General features: G+C 40.2%; 1 protein-coding gene across 1 annotated transcript in view; it reads right to left on the reverse strand.

The window, feature by feature from the left end:
* fsd1 (fibronectin type III and SPRY domain containing 1) overlaps window positions 1–15,136 on the reverse strand; it is a 51,016-nt gene extending 35,880 nt beyond the window's left edge. Inside the window, exons 1-3 of the mRNA XM_060846158.1 lie at window positions 15,017–15,136; window positions 8,405–8,500; window positions 1,208–1,339 (exon numbers count right to left, since the gene is read on the reverse strand). Coding sequence (XP_060702141.1) covers window positions 1,208–1,339; window positions 8,405–8,500; window positions 15,017–15,034 — 246 coding nt within the window. The 5' untranslated portion in view covers window positions 15,035–15,136. The remainder of the gene's footprint in view (window positions 1–1,207; window positions 1,340–8,404; window positions 8,501–15,016) is intronic.
* Window positions 15,137–15,640: the final 504 nt, after the last annotated feature.

Here is a 15,640-nt window from a genome sequence, read left to right on the forward strand (position 1 = left end):
ACTCCTGTACTCAGTGCTCTGACCAATGAAGGAAAGCATACCAAACGCCTTCTTCACTATCCTATCTACCTGCAACTCCACTTTCAAGGAGCTATGAACCTGCACTCCAAGGTCTCTTTGTTCAGCAACACTCCCTAGGTCCTTACCATTAAGTGTATCCTGAGTACTTAACCCAAGCTAACACTTCAGTGCATTACTGGATAGATGCTTCAATGTTAAAAGACCACCTTTCCAACAAGATAGTAAATGGCCGGCTGTCTTTCCAAGTGGATGTACAAAATTCCGCACTCTGGTGAGCATCAGTGGCAACTTCTTGCGTCCCAGTTAATATTTATCCCTCATCCAACATGCTCACGTGGCATTTTTTGGGCTTTAGGTTAAAACTGGTTGACAGTTTCATAACCCGAAAAGTAATCAATAGGTTGTGAAGTCCTTTGAAGGTCCAATGACATGATAGCTACTATGAAAGTACAACCACCGCTAGGATGGATCCAGATTCTTCTGTGTATTTTTTTTTCTCTCTCTCTCTCTCTCTATTCTTATCACATTCCTTTTTTGTTCAGCTCAATAACAAATACAGCAAATTCATTGGGTCATGAGACACCTGTTACTATTCTCATTAACAGATCATAGACTTTGTAAACACAGTCAAAGTTTAGCAGTTGCGAGGAATTGTGGTTCAGATGCTGACCTCTAACTCCATGAATTTGCTGTTTTAAGGTGCACTCGACAGCTGGAACACAAAATAAAAGTAAAAGTAAAAGGTGACACTGCAGTGCAGCACTGAGCCAGCTCTGCTCTACTAGGATGTCAACTTCCAGACAAGATGTTAAACTGAGGACCCATCAACCCACTCTGATAAAAGAGTTTAAAGAAAATCCACATCATTATTTCAAAGAGAAACAGGACAGTCATCCCTGGTGTCCAGGCCAATATTTATCCTTCATTCAATCAACATTACAACAAAAGTCTTGTTACTACATAGTCGTTTGTATATACAAAACTTGCTCTGGCATTTCCTATGTTACAACAGTTACTTTATGCCTGTGAAATAGTTTGAAATGACCTGTGGTCCTGAAAGTTCTCTATAAATGCAAGTATTTCTCTATCATCTTGATTTATTTTGGCACAGATGCTAGTAGCCATGGCTTAAATTACAGACAACATTTACTCCATGAAATAGCCATGCTGGGATGAGAGAACCTACCTGAAGTTCATACGTTTTGCTGGCTCGTTCTTGCTTGATCTTCGTTACCATGTCTTCCTTCATCTCATCCAGTATGGCATAAAGTGAACTATATTCTGCCTCCAGATCTGCAAGAGCTCGCTCAGAATTAGCCTAAAAGAAAAGGAAGGAGATGGCAAGAAACCAAATTAGAATGGAGGCATCAAACTGTTCTCCAGCAGAACAGCTTATTTGGACTCACATAGAGATACCAATATTTTACAAGATGAATAAAGAACTGAAAAAACGTAAACATCTTGAGCAACAGTGAGGCACAGAACAGTGTTTCATTCTAAATTTTGTGCACCAAAGCCTTCTCCCTTCACGTCCAACACAAGTGTAGAAGGACCAAGTCTGTTGGGTAGTTTTCTACCACTCAGGTGAGCGTAATGTGAAAATGTCATATACTCACATTTTTGAAACAAAAATTGTCTTGTTAAAGCTGTCTTTGCAGCATATTAAACTTATTAACACATGCTTTGCATCATGGCTTATTTGCCAATTATCATAGAAGGACAAATCATTGAAAAAGATTCGATGATGCCACATCCAAAATGGCTAAGGTAACACCAGGGAAAATCATCTCTCATTAAGTAACATGGGCAGTTCAAAATGTCGGTTTATTGATGGATTTATTATTTTCATGTGAACTGAGATAGAGAGAAAAAAGTGTTGTTTTACATGCTATATAGGCAGATCATACCATCAAGGCAGCAGAACAGAGTGTGAAATACAGTGCAGAGAAGGTGCACAGACAGAGCATGCGAGAGAGAATCTGGCAGAATGTCCAGGACTAGAGAAATCTGATTCATGCAAATAATTATTTGCAGGCAATCAGCTCAACATCAACATCGGAAAAAGGTTACAATGCAAAATCTGGAACAAAAACAAATAAAGCCTGTGAAGGAGTAAGCAAGACAGAAAGAACAACAGCATCTGTCTGAAGGAAAACATTAGAAGCTTTTGGAACATCTTTAATAACAGGGCACTTGGATACGTTGGAGGTAATTAAGGTTAGGCAACATGGCTTTGTTAAAGGAAAAATCAAGTTTAACTAATTCATTGGAGTTCTTTGAAGTAACTTATGTGGATAAGGGAGGAACAGGTGGATGTACTGTGCTTAGATTTCTAGGAGCATTTGCCAGAAAGATTATTGTGGAAAATAAAATCTCATGATGATTGGCTAACTAACATGAAGCAGAGAGGAAGAATAAATAGGTGTTTTTCAGGCAGGCAGGATGTGACACGTGGTACAGGGGTCAGTGCTGGACCTCAACTCTTTATGAATGATTTGATGGATGGACCATAAGGTGTGGAAACTGAATTTGCTGATGACAAAGACAGATATGAAAGTGGGCTGTGAAGACGACATAAGGAATCAATAAAAAGGGTAGAGACGGGTTAAGTTAGTGGGCAAAGATCTGGCAAATGGAGTACGATGCGGCAAGCTATGGAATTGCCAATTTTGGCATAAAGAATAAAAATAAAAATCATATTATCTAAATGATGAGCGTTGCAGGGAGATCTGAATGTCCCGGTACATTAGAATGATGCAGCAGGTAAGTATGCAGATATAGCAAGTAATCACTAAAGCTAACAAAATATTATGTTTTATTGTGGGGGGAAGTGAATGCAAGGGTAGGGAGGTTATCTTCAAAGTTATACAAGACATTGGTGAGACTGCATGTGGGGTACTGTGTTAAAGCTGCCTTTGCAGCATATTAAACTTATTAACACATGCTTTGCATCATGGCTTATTTGCCAATTATCATAGAAGGTCAAATCATTGAAAAAGTTTCAATACTGACATTAACATATTGGAAGCAGAGGTGTTTGTGAAACTAATACCTGGGAAGAGTGGACTGCCTTATCAGGAAAGGCTAGACTGGCTACATCTGTATCTTATAGTGTTCAGTAGAGTCAGAAGTGACTCATTAGGACCTTGTATGTTTCCAAGGAGATTTAATGTGGAGGGTGGGAATGTCTAAATGGTTGTGGATGTAGGTTTGCTTGCTGAGCTGGAAGGTTCATTTTCAGATGTTTCATCACCATACTAGGTAACATCAGTGAGACTCCGGATGAAGCTTCATCCGGAGGGTTCACTGACGATGTAACCTAGTATGGTGATGAAACGTCTGAAAACAAACCTTCCCAGCTCATCCAGTAAACCTACATCCAGAACTTCAACCTGGGCTACAAATCTTCTCAAAACTCGCTAACGTCTAAATGATGTTTCCTTTAGGGGTCATAGTTTAAAAGGGGCACACATTTAAGACAGAGATGAGGAAACATTTTCTCTCAGAGGATTATAAGTCCCTTCTGCAGCGGATGCAGAATGTTAGAATATTTTTTAAGGTTGAGGTCGATAGATTATTGATGACCAAGGAGTTGAAAGAATTTTGGGGGTGAGCAGGAATGTGGAGATGAGAATAAAATCTGATCAGCCGTGATCTTATTGAATGACAGAGCAGGCTCAAAGGGTTGAGTGACCTACTCTTCTTTGTATTCAAGGAAGTCAGATTGCCAAAAAAAAGGCAAAAAAAGATCAAATATTCCAAATGTTCTGTTTGACTGGTGGAAATGCATATTCAAATGTATATTCTAAAGTGCCAATTTAGCTCATTTGGTAGCACGAAGACAGAAAGCTCAAGCACCACACCAGAACCTTAAGAAATAAATGTTGGCTAACATTCCATCTGATGGCTTGCTTCACCGCCAAAGGCACTGCTCTGGTGTTTCAAGAGGGATTTTAAAGTACCCCTGGATCTCTCCATGCAAATTCTCCAATACCTATGGGAATGTTCCCATTCAATCAGATCAAAAAGTAGATTTTTGTGAACTGAATCGCATTGCCCTGGGTGGCCAAGGTGTAAGGTCAATCTTGGGCCATTTCCATTCACAGTCTACAATTTGGAGGAAATGTACCTAATTTCAAAACGCCACTAAACTGGAGAGTAGGGGAGGGACTTCAGGCAGCAGTACAACCGACCCATCAAATACAGAAGCAGGATCAGACAAAAATAATTTTAAAATTGTGGAAGCTGAAAATCTGAAATGAAAGTCAAAATTGCTGGAAATGATTAACAGGTCTGGTATCATCTGAAGAGAAAAACAGAGTTAGCATTTAAAGTTATGACAATGAAAGATCACGATTTTGAAATGTTGACTGTTTTTCTCTCTCAAAAGGCACCACCACAGCCGAGTACTTCCATATATTATAGAGAGAGTCATACAGCACAAAACCGGACCCTTCCATCCAACCAGTCCACGCCAACCATAATCCCAAGCTAAAATGGTTCCACCTGCCTGCTCTTGGTCCATATCCCTCCAAACATTTCTTAGTCATTTCAGAAGACTGAGATACAATAGTGAGGGTCGGTGAATAAGTGACACTTGTTGTGGATAAACCAAGATCACAAGAATGGAGAAGGAAAAACAAACAGTAAGGTTATTAAATTAACTTGCTCTGAACTATATAGTACAAGTCAGAAGCCACTCAACAAAGCGAACAGCGCAGAGCGCAGCAACATTACAGTACAGACAACCAAATCTATAGCTAAAGGGTTAGAGTGTGAAATCCAAGAGGTTGCAAGGATTCTGCAAAACAGAATGGGTAAGGCCTTAGCTGAAGTAATCTATACAGTTCTGGTTACCATGCTACAATATGGATATTAAAAAGTTTTGGAGGAAAAAAAAGAGTATGCCTGAGCTAGAAGAGGGTGTGGAGATTATTACCTGTTTTACGCTGTGAAAGAGTTAGATAAATCAAACTTCTCAAGAGAATGGATAGATTGAGTTCAATAATATCGATTACCAAAAAGGTTTAGGATCTCAATGGACATGGCTTAAGCTTAGAAGGAAAATGTACAAATAATATAATTACTTTTACACAGAGGATGGCAAACATGAAATGGACAGACTTGGGAAGCTGATAATACCTTGAAATATTTGCCCATTTCGCTCACATCAAGCTAACGCAGAGTCAGGTGATTATGGGTTCAAGCCTTATGCCAAAGTCTGGGGTGCATAATCCAGAGAAATTCATCATTTACTCCGCTAATGGAAGACAAGGAGTAGCTCAAGTCGCAACAGTAGCTATTGGCTCCAAGAGGTCAGAGGAAACGAGTGGGTGTAAGCCATTAAACCCTTCAAGCCACCTCCTCTTTTTAATTAGACCATTGCTGATTTTCAGTTTTAATATATTTGTCCATACTGTCCCCTATTGTCTTGATAACAACCAGAAATCCAGATTCATTTCTAGTGGTATCTGAGCCAGTTATACTGCATCAGCTGAAGCTGTTGAACAGACTCATATCAAACTATAAATCTGTACAAGTTTTTGTAAAAATTCCTTCAGTGCAATATGAGGATATTGTGCAAGACTGAAAAAGCCCTCTTTTGGACTGATATTGGCCAAAGGTCAAGTTAGAACAAAAAGTAAATTATAGCAGGCAAATGCCCAGGTAAAATCAGGTAATTTTGCACAGACTGGAGACTATAACTAGAGACAGGACTGGTGAGACTAACCTTTACACGGTTAAAGTTGACATGCTTTAATTAAAAAAAAAGCTTTTGTTGGAATTTTCTGACAGATGGCAGGATCATTCCAGCACCTGTCAATTTAATGTTGTTTATATTTTTATAACATGAATACTACTTGCACCTTACTGGTCTCATGGGGACAGAATCAAGGCCTGACACCAGTAGGCACATGAAGCTTGAAATTCAGCAACATCAGCGTTCGTCATTCTGCCTGGGATCACAGTCGTTAATCCACTCAATCCCCATGGTAGAATAAGCAGTGAACACAACATGCTTGCTTGAATGTGAATTTCAATTAAATTTGCAATGATTTTCTAAACATTCTTCTTTTCTCTTCTGAAGGCGCTGTGATTTAAAAAAAAGTTACAGTATTTGATTTTAGCTTTAATATCTTGAGATACACTGACCAGCTGAATCCAGTTAAGTTTCAGTCAGACCCTGTACGCTTCAGTCAGGGCAATAACAGTACAAGACATGACAGACATTTGGAAACTATCCTGAAGCCTCTTGCCACTATATCATCTTTCTCTCAGGTACAATTCTATTCTCCAGGGCTTCTCCCGTGCCTTATCCATGTGACTTTTGACATGTATGAGCCCAATCTGCAAGGCTGACAGACTAATCAGTGAGCAAAATAGTAGATTCTAATCCTGTCCTTAGCCAACGTTCCAACAAAGGCCAGTACTAATGATGATGAACAGCAGGTAACAAGACAATTCTCCCTTACCCAACTGTTATCATCCAGAGACTGATAATGGAGCACCAGGAGTGCTCCATCACATATCAGTTTAGGACAAGGATCAAGCCAGAAGCCTTGCTCATTCATGCAGCTCAGTGCAAAACATGCTGTTTGCACTCCCTAAGTGAAAGGGTGACTTGTAGCCCATCTCCCTGTTGGCCCTTGTGGAATAGAAAAGTAAAAGCTGTTTTTACATTATACCAAGTCCCAAGCTTATGGTTTGGGCTCCTTTGCAGCTGGCTGCAAGCCAAAAGCAAACTCCACAGGTTTGAAGGTCGGTAATTTTACTTCAGGCTATAGCTTGTCACACAAGGCAGCCCTCTGTAGGAGCTAGCACAACCCCCCCCATCAAAATAACAGCAGAGAAATAGGCTACTTAGTTCAACTAGCCCCAGTCAGTGCAAGTGTTTTATCAATCTGCTTTGTCTAACTCTATCAGCATCTTCTTTGATCTTATCGTTTTCATGCACTAAACTAGCTTCCTGTGAAAAAGGCATCTAGGCTGTTATCTTATGTACTAACAAATTCTGCATATATCGAAAATGTAATCATTGGATAAACAGTACTCCCGTGCCAATTGGCCATAGTTATGTTCATGTTGGAGTCTCCTTAGAGAAGGAGCATGCCATGCCCACCAATGCTCTCAATATCTTTAGAGAAAGAGAGGTGGGCACAGTGGGAGATACAATGCTTTATTTCCCCCTCCAACTCCACTTAGATTTAGTCCCTTCCTGTTCTCCATACCAGCTCTCCCCCTCCCCTTCACCTTTGATGGTTTGTAATCCCTATAATGGGCTTTGCTTTGTAAATATTCAATTGGTTACATGGGTATCTAACTAGTGGTGGTTACTAGTTTAGAAAGAAAGGAGAAAAAAACGATTCTGGTGGTAGGAAGGTCACACAATTGTGCATTTCTACTTCTGGGGAGAAACAAAAACAGCACTTTCCCTGAATGGTTTTTCTAAAACCATTCTCCTGAATTCTCCAATTTATTTTTTTGCAATCATATGTTTATGAAGGGCAGGAAAATCAACATTTCGGGCAAAAGTCCTTCATCAGGAGCGAAGAAGGAATGAAGGAGATTCATTCCTGATGAAGGGCTTTTGCCCGAAACATCAATTTTCCTGCTCCTTGGATGCTCCCTGATCTGCTGTGCTTTTCCAGCACTATTAATCTAGACTCTGATTTCCAGCATCTGCAGCCCTGACTTTTGCCTTATATTTATGAACCCTAGTTTTAGACTTTCTCACAAGAGGAGACAGTTCACACAAAGTGAAAAAGAGCAAGGTCTTATGAATGGCTTATGATATTTAGAGTGTATAAATCTGAGTTAGTTTCGGTATAGACAGGGCTCAATTGACTGATTAATCATTACCCTCAATCATTGCACACTTCAAGTGCCAGTCTGCATCAGATTATGGATTTCAACACAAATTAGCATCTTTGGGCTCAAGGAGACAGGTGTGCAGAGGAAGAGAAAAAAAAGGCAAGGAAGGCAAATTGGAAAAGAAAGCAATTGGTCATTAAATTACCCAGTAATGAGATACAACTTAAATCCTCTCAAACACCTATTATTTACTTTAAATGCTCAGTCTTTGGTTGAAGACAGGACCATCACCACCTTCAAGCTCCACATCATCCTGACTTGGAACTTTAGTCACTATTCCTTCACTGTCACTCAGTCAAAAACCTGGAAATTCCTTCTCAACAGTATTAGGAGTTCCCCTGCACCAGATGAAATTGCAGTGACGTGCCAGTGCAGTCCAAGGGAAATTAGGGATGGACAACAAATGCTGCCCTTGCCAGTGAGAATCATCATAAAAAAAAACGAAGAGTACAACAGATTGCCAGTCTGGTAGATGTTTGCATATTGTAAATTAGATAGTAGCAAGCATTACCTCAACATTCTTCAGGGTTTGTTTTAGCACAAAGACGAAGTTCTGGACCTCTTCATTCTTCACAGCCAGGGTAGTAATAATCCTCTTCAAAGTCTCCTGAGGAAAGTTCAGAGGAGCAGGAACAGAGTTAGACACTACCACAGTATTTTTTTTCTCTAATTAAAACTCAAGTATCTGTAAGAATCAGAATAAAAAAAGGTGGGTTTAACGTTGCATGAAACGAAGTTTACAAAATTGAATGAAAAATCAACTTTGCATATTTCTTAATATGTTACCAGATGACAGACTGTAAAACTTTTATTATGGCAAGCAACAATTCTATGCAACATAATTATGTTACCACAAAGTCAAATGTGTTGACACTGAGGAATCTGGTGAGATGCTATGACAAACAGTACACTGCTAATAACACAAACATTTTGGATTTTGTTGCAGCCAGCAATCCAATACAGCTGCATGACATACAGGAAAGTTCAATTGCATGTTATCCACCACTGTCTTGTACACTTCCTACTATATTGACTGGGTTACAAATTCTGATACAGTAATTGCTTAGACTTCAAAACATTTCCATGTTTCCACTATTAGAATTATCAAAATGCTGCACCATTATGGTCAGGTTTAATAGATTTTTATATCAGTGTTGACCAGTTACAGAAAAGAACATGACCCATATTACAGTCTGATTTGCTAATTTACTACCGGGCAACACTCTACAATGTAAGCTGCTTACATCTGTCTTGTTTATACATAGGTATCTGAGATAGAACCAGCTGTCACCCAAATACCCCAGAGAATGATCTACAGGCATTAACTTTGGATTAGTGGTCGCACTGTTACCTGAGTCAGGTCACAGGATATAACAGCACTCTAGGGATTTGTGTACATAACTGCTCTTACTCTGGTGCTGTGCTATGGGAATACAGCATCATAATTATTCAAAATGCCATTGCTCAGGAGACTTCAAATAGATTTTCACTAGACGATTCAAGAAAGAGCAGAGTTCCACTATTGCTGCCAACACCTATCACTAAAACAGTTTACTAGTGATCTATCTTAATGCTGTCTGTGGGATCCGATTGTGAACAATTTTGCTGCTATATTTTCCTGCATTAATGACAATTTGTTTAAAACATGCAGCTTTGGCTGTAAGTTGTGCAGATGTCAAATACCAATCTTGTTTGTACTTTGTTGGCTTCTCCTGGCTCTGGACAATTTTACTCTGTTCCACTCTCATTGCTGAAGCAAGCCATTTCCTTGTGCTGATGCTCAAGTTAATAGCCTTAATCTCAGTGGAACTGGCAACCGTATAATCCGTACACTGGGTCTGCTCAATTTTGGCGCTGGTGACAGCATAGAGTATGTTGAACCACCGAACAGCTGCAGCACTGAATCAGTTGATGTTCCATACTGTACAGTACTGTGCTGGTCAACAGAAATGTTCAAGCTGGTTTATCAGGCCTGGATTTGGAGTGGAGTACATAGGATTTTTAAAAAAATCCTTAGTAGAGGCTTATACAGTACTACTGTACAACACCACATATACCAAAGCAATTGCTTACATTAGGTGCTATTTGATGTATTAGATTCTATTTTACAGCAGTAATGATTTTAGTTCTACTATTGAACTTTACATTTGGAATTCTATAAATTGTTGCCCACTATAGTGGAGGCCATTATATATGGAGTGACTATAAAATTTGACATTTCTTTTGCTTCCCTCCCAGTGACGTGGTGCTATATTACCGTTCACAAAGGAAGTCAGAGTTGCTACGGCAACATACATTTTTTAATGTATATTTTAGTCTGGAACAATGGGGTACAGACACTACCAATTTTCTTTCCATTTCATAGTTAAGCAGGAATCTCTCCTGCTGTTACTGCCTGCCATTGGACTGTTGGAAGATTAACACCTAACCTGATTGGCTGTGTTCTTAATGCAGCCAAAGTGAGGACTGTAGATGCTGGAGATCAGAGTCTAGATTAGAGTGGTGCTGGAAAAGCACAGCAGGTCAGCAGCATCCGAGAAGCGGGGAAAGAAAAAAAATTAAATCGACATTACAGGCAAAAGCCCTTCATTAAGAATGATCAGGTCATTCTTGAAGGGCTTTTGCCCAAAACGTCGATTTTCCTGCTCCTCAGATGCTGCCTGACCTGCTGTGCTTTTCCAGCACCACTAACCTTGACTGCATTATGAACACACCTTCCTTGTCCATCAAATTCTGAGGTACGATCTGGACCCAGGGCTTCTAGCTGAGAATCAGAGATACTACACACTGCACTATAAGAACACTCATCACTAGCGTATCCATCTGTACTTCACCTCTATGCAATATAGTTCAGTCAGCTCCCCTCAAAAAGAGCCCAAGCTTTCTAAGGATTAAAGCCTAGAATCTCAACATTTTCTGCCATTCATATCAGATACGAGTAGTGAAATTCCAGCAGTGCGAGAAATCCTTATTTGCCAGTTGAGCACTAAATGCACTTACAGCATGATGGTCTTAGTCATGCACCACATAGATGCAGCAGCTTGATCTTCCTGGAAAAGTACAACAGGTCAGGCAGCATCCAAGGAGCAGTAAAATCTGTGTTTCGGGCAAAAGCCCTTCATCAGGAAGGTAAAACATTTCCTGATAAAGGGCTTTTTCACGAAATGTCGATTTTCCTGCTCCTCAGTTGTAGCCTGACCTGTGCCTTTCCAACACCACACTCTTGACTCTAATCTCCAGCATCTCCAATCCTCTCTTTTGCCTAGCTTGCTCTTCCTCCTTTCTAAGCAGAGATGGACAGATGTTAGACATGTACCTAATGGAATCTTAAATTATTTCTGCACACTAGTCCATGTATCCATCAAATTGCAGGGCAAATGTGCATTTAGTTGAATATTTTATTCATTTTTCCCAGTAACTCTCACGTGAGATACACCAACCTGCATTAAATGGTGACGTTGCATCTATATCTCCTATTCTCCATGCACGCAGGTTTTGCTTTAAACACTATGCCCCCTCCACAGCCTTACCAGCCTCCTTTCTGCAATCTCCTGTCTTCCTTCAATTCTTAGGGACTATTCTTTCCTTTTGCTCTCCATCTGAACTAGGACCAAGAGTTGGTCAATCAATCCACGATAAGAGCGTGGCCTCAAATTTACATTTGCACCAGGAAATGACCATCTCCAAGAGAAAATCCAACCATAACTTCTCAATGTTCAGTGGCATTACAATCACACAATTCCCCTCTACTAACATCCTAAGAGTTGCCATTGTTCAGAAACTGGTCAAACCACATAAATAACATAGCTACAAAGACAGATCAGAGGCTGTGCTCCAGTGAGTAACTGATGCCCAGACTCCTTAAAAACATATCTACTCTCCATAAGACATTTGTCAGGAGTGTAATGGAATACACCACATTTGCTTGGATGGCTGCAGCTCCAACAACAATCAAGAAGCTTGACACCAACCAGGACAAAAAGCTGCCTGGATGGTTAGTTATGAATGTGGAGCCTGTCATTTAATCAGTGACATTCAGTAGCAGCAGCGCATTCCACCTAGAAGATTTAGTGCGGAAATTCACCGATGCTCCTTAGACAGCAGCTTCAAAACTTGCAACCATTACCATCTTTAAGGACATGGGTTGCAAATCCATGGAAACACCACTTGCAAGTTTCTGTTCCAGCCACTCAGCCTCCTGATTTGGAAATAGGCCACTGTTCCTTTGGTGTCATTGGATCCTAGAACTTCATCCCCTCATAAGTGTGCCTACACCAAATGGACTGCAGTGATTCAAGATGACAGCTCGCCATCATCTTCCCATCTCCTGAAGAAGGGCTTATGCCCGAAACGTCGATTCTCCTGCTCCTTTGATGCTGCCCGACCTGCTGCGCTTTTCCAACAACACATTTTTCAGCTCTGACCTGCAGTCCTCACTTTCTCCTAATCATCTTCCCAAGGCCAATTACAGATGGACAATAAATGCTGGCCTGACTAGCGATGCCCACATCCCACGAATGGATACATAAAACAATTCCCACTTCTACTTGTTAGATTGATTCCCTTGTTTGTCAAAAATCTGTCTGCCTTAAACATATTCAATGACCCCACCTCAGGCAAGGTTCCAGAGATTAATGCCTCAAAATAATTCTCCTTTTCTCCATTTTCCTGCAAAAGACTTTTTAAAAAATCCTGTAAAATGACAGATATTCTCATTTTAATGAAGGTCTCTGCAGTTGGTCTGTTCACATGCAGTATATTACAACAATTCTCCTGTTTTCCATCATTGGGCAGATACACAATGATATTGAAGGCTAGGAAAACAACATAAACAAGTGAAGTCCCAGAACATTCCATAAGTTTCCATATGCTTTTGCACCACATATCTAATAACATTACTAGAGCTAATCTATGATCTACAGTTACAGAGAACGACCACTTGAGCTAGAAGGTGCCTTTACAATCTGACATATTATTAGAGAGTGAAAGGGAAGACAGAAAAATAATCTGCAGAATATTTCTTAGAGACTTCTATGTTACGTGGGACATGTACTGGGCTTGAGAATGCTGTACTAGTTATATGGTAACTTCAGGTTTACTCGTGCAATTTTGAAAACCCAGTGACAGGAAGTGATTCAGTCCAAGTTTTAAAAATGAAAGCAAAGTGCAAGGCAATGCTTCAGAGTACAAGAATTTCCATGCTGAGCTAATTACAATCCTTATTCACTCATGTTGCCATGATGCAAATATTGAGACTGTTGTACTGTCAGCACAGTCCCAGGCTTAGTGGCCACCGTGTTCATTCACTTAACAAAACCTTCAAATGCTGGCAGCCTAAGGTAAGAATGTTAGACCTTTTCAGCATGCTATCAGAATCTGAGGAGAGGGAGAGGTTAATCACACATTCTGCAAAGCAACAAACAACAACTTCTGTACCTGTTCTGCACTCCAGGCCAACACCTTATTTTATACCGTGCTGCTTTTTTTTCAGAATAACTGCTCGAATCTCTCCCTGCCTCTCTTCAATGCTGCCCAAAATTCAGATTGTCACTAGTGGGATTTAGCCATGTCTCCCTCTGATACACCATGTGGATGTGGGGATGGGTGAGCAGCAGCAGTCAGATGTACAGCATGGAAATAGATCCTAATCTAGTCCCTTTCCAGCACTTGGTCCATATCCCTCTAAACCCTTCCTATTCATATACTCATCCATAAGACCATCGAGTCCACTCCACCATTCAATCATGGCTGATGGGCATTTCAACTCCACTTACCAGCATTCTCTCCGTAGCCCTTAATTCCTTGTGACATCAAGAATTTATCATCCAGATGCCTTTTAAATGCTGTAATTGTACCAGCCTCTACCACCTCCTCTGGCAACTTAGTCCAAACATGTACCATCCTCTGCATGAAAAAGTTGCAACTTAGATCCCTGTTATATCTTTCCCCTCTCACCCTAAATCTATGCCCTCTAGTTCTGGTTTCCACACACCAGGGAAAAGACCTTGTCTACTTAGCCAATCCATGCCCATCATTACTTTATAAACCTCTATAAAAAGTCACCCTTCAGCCTCTGACACTGCAGGGAAAGCAGCTATTGAGCCTCTCCCTCTAGCTCAAATCCTCTAACCCTGGCAACATCCAACAAGGAATCAGTATTAGAAAACTGCCCCTCAATACTGGTTAATCTGTGACTCAGTGAGGTTGTATCAAAGTTAACAGCACTGGCCTCATGGATACAAATGACAACAGTCCTGCTATAAACTCTAATGAGGTTCAGTTTAGGCTTAGAAATTGCTCACACAATCTGGGATGTGTACCAATTTATTTTCCTTTATATATTCTACAAATATTGTCCACATATCCAAAGTGGTGCAAATAACTAATTTAAAATTTTTGAAAAAAGGACAAGATTCAAACATATCCAAATTCTTTACCCCATTACAGAAATATTCCATTTTAAAAATCTCACCAAATTGACAGAGGCAGTAATACATCCAACCACCAGTGCTAAAGGCCACACACCCTCAGCCATTTTAGTACTCTGTACCAGTCTTCCAAGTTTTACAAATTCATTCTGCAACCTGATCAAAGCTTTAAAATTCTGTTCCATATTGACACTGATTCAACATAATAATGACACAGGCCTACAAACACAAGCAGCAAGATACAACTCAATATTTAACTGGGTTAAAATAAAAACAAACAATTTAAGTACAAAATCCCACATATAATTCCAATAAAATAAAGGACACAATATATTCTGAAAATGGACAATGCAGACCTCACACCTGCAATATTCCAGCAACTAATCCTGGCGTAGAACAGTTTACATTGTGTTTTTGTTGTTCCAATCACCCCTCCCATTTTCGTTATGAAATACTAGTTCATTTTTCCTTATCATGTCTCTATTTATACCTAGTTTTGATAATTTAATTAACCTGCATATGTTAAGCCATAGACTATCAAAATGCTTTGAAATTCATCTGCGTTACAATATGAAAATTCAAACTGGTTGCACATCATCCCCTTTCCCTCCCCTCCCCTCCCCCGTTGCTGAAATGACCAGGTCGCGTTGCAGGTTGAACCATTCATTGTAGGTGTGACATTGTCTCTCTGTTACCTTACTGTGATCTGCCATTGCGGAATGGAGGGCTGAGAGAGAGAGACAACAAAATCCTTTCCGTTTCTTTAAAAACAGGCTGATTGCACTGACATTGCGCTGACTTAGTTTCTCCTCCCTCGTCTTTAAAACCCCGAACAAAGCGCAGTCACAGCTACCGAGGGGGAGGAGAACGGGCCTGCCGTTAAACAGCACCAGCTCTGCGCAACAGCAGCGTACACTACAGCGGATTGTGGGATTTGTAGGAGATCCCGACGGACTTTAACCATACCACCTCCACAAAGCCGGAACCATCCCTATCCCTCAAAGCTTCACAAATTAGTTTCTCCTGGGTTACTAATCCCAGAGGACCATGTTAGAGCTAAATAATGTTTGATAGTATTAGAGACGTCAGTCCCTCTTAATATGTTCCTGCTCCTGTTAAAATAAAACACATTTAAACAACTCCTTATGGTACCATATGTCGTTCTCACACAAATAATTCCTTTCACAGTCTAATGATGTGTCCATGTAGGCAATCATAGCAGCCATTTTATTCCAATACTGTCTTCCAACAACAAATACATCAATACCAGTTAATGAGTTTTTAGTGTTCTGGGGGTCACTCAATCCAAAACGTTCACT

This window comes from Hemiscyllium ocellatum, chromosome 28 (genome assembly GCF_020745735.1).
Source record: "Hemiscyllium ocellatum isolate sHemOce1 chromosome 28, sHemOce1.pat.X.cur, whole genome shotgun sequence".
NCBI classification, from domain to species: domain Eukaryota; kingdom Metazoa; phylum Chordata; class Chondrichthyes; order Orectolobiformes; family Hemiscylliidae; genus Hemiscyllium; species Hemiscyllium ocellatum.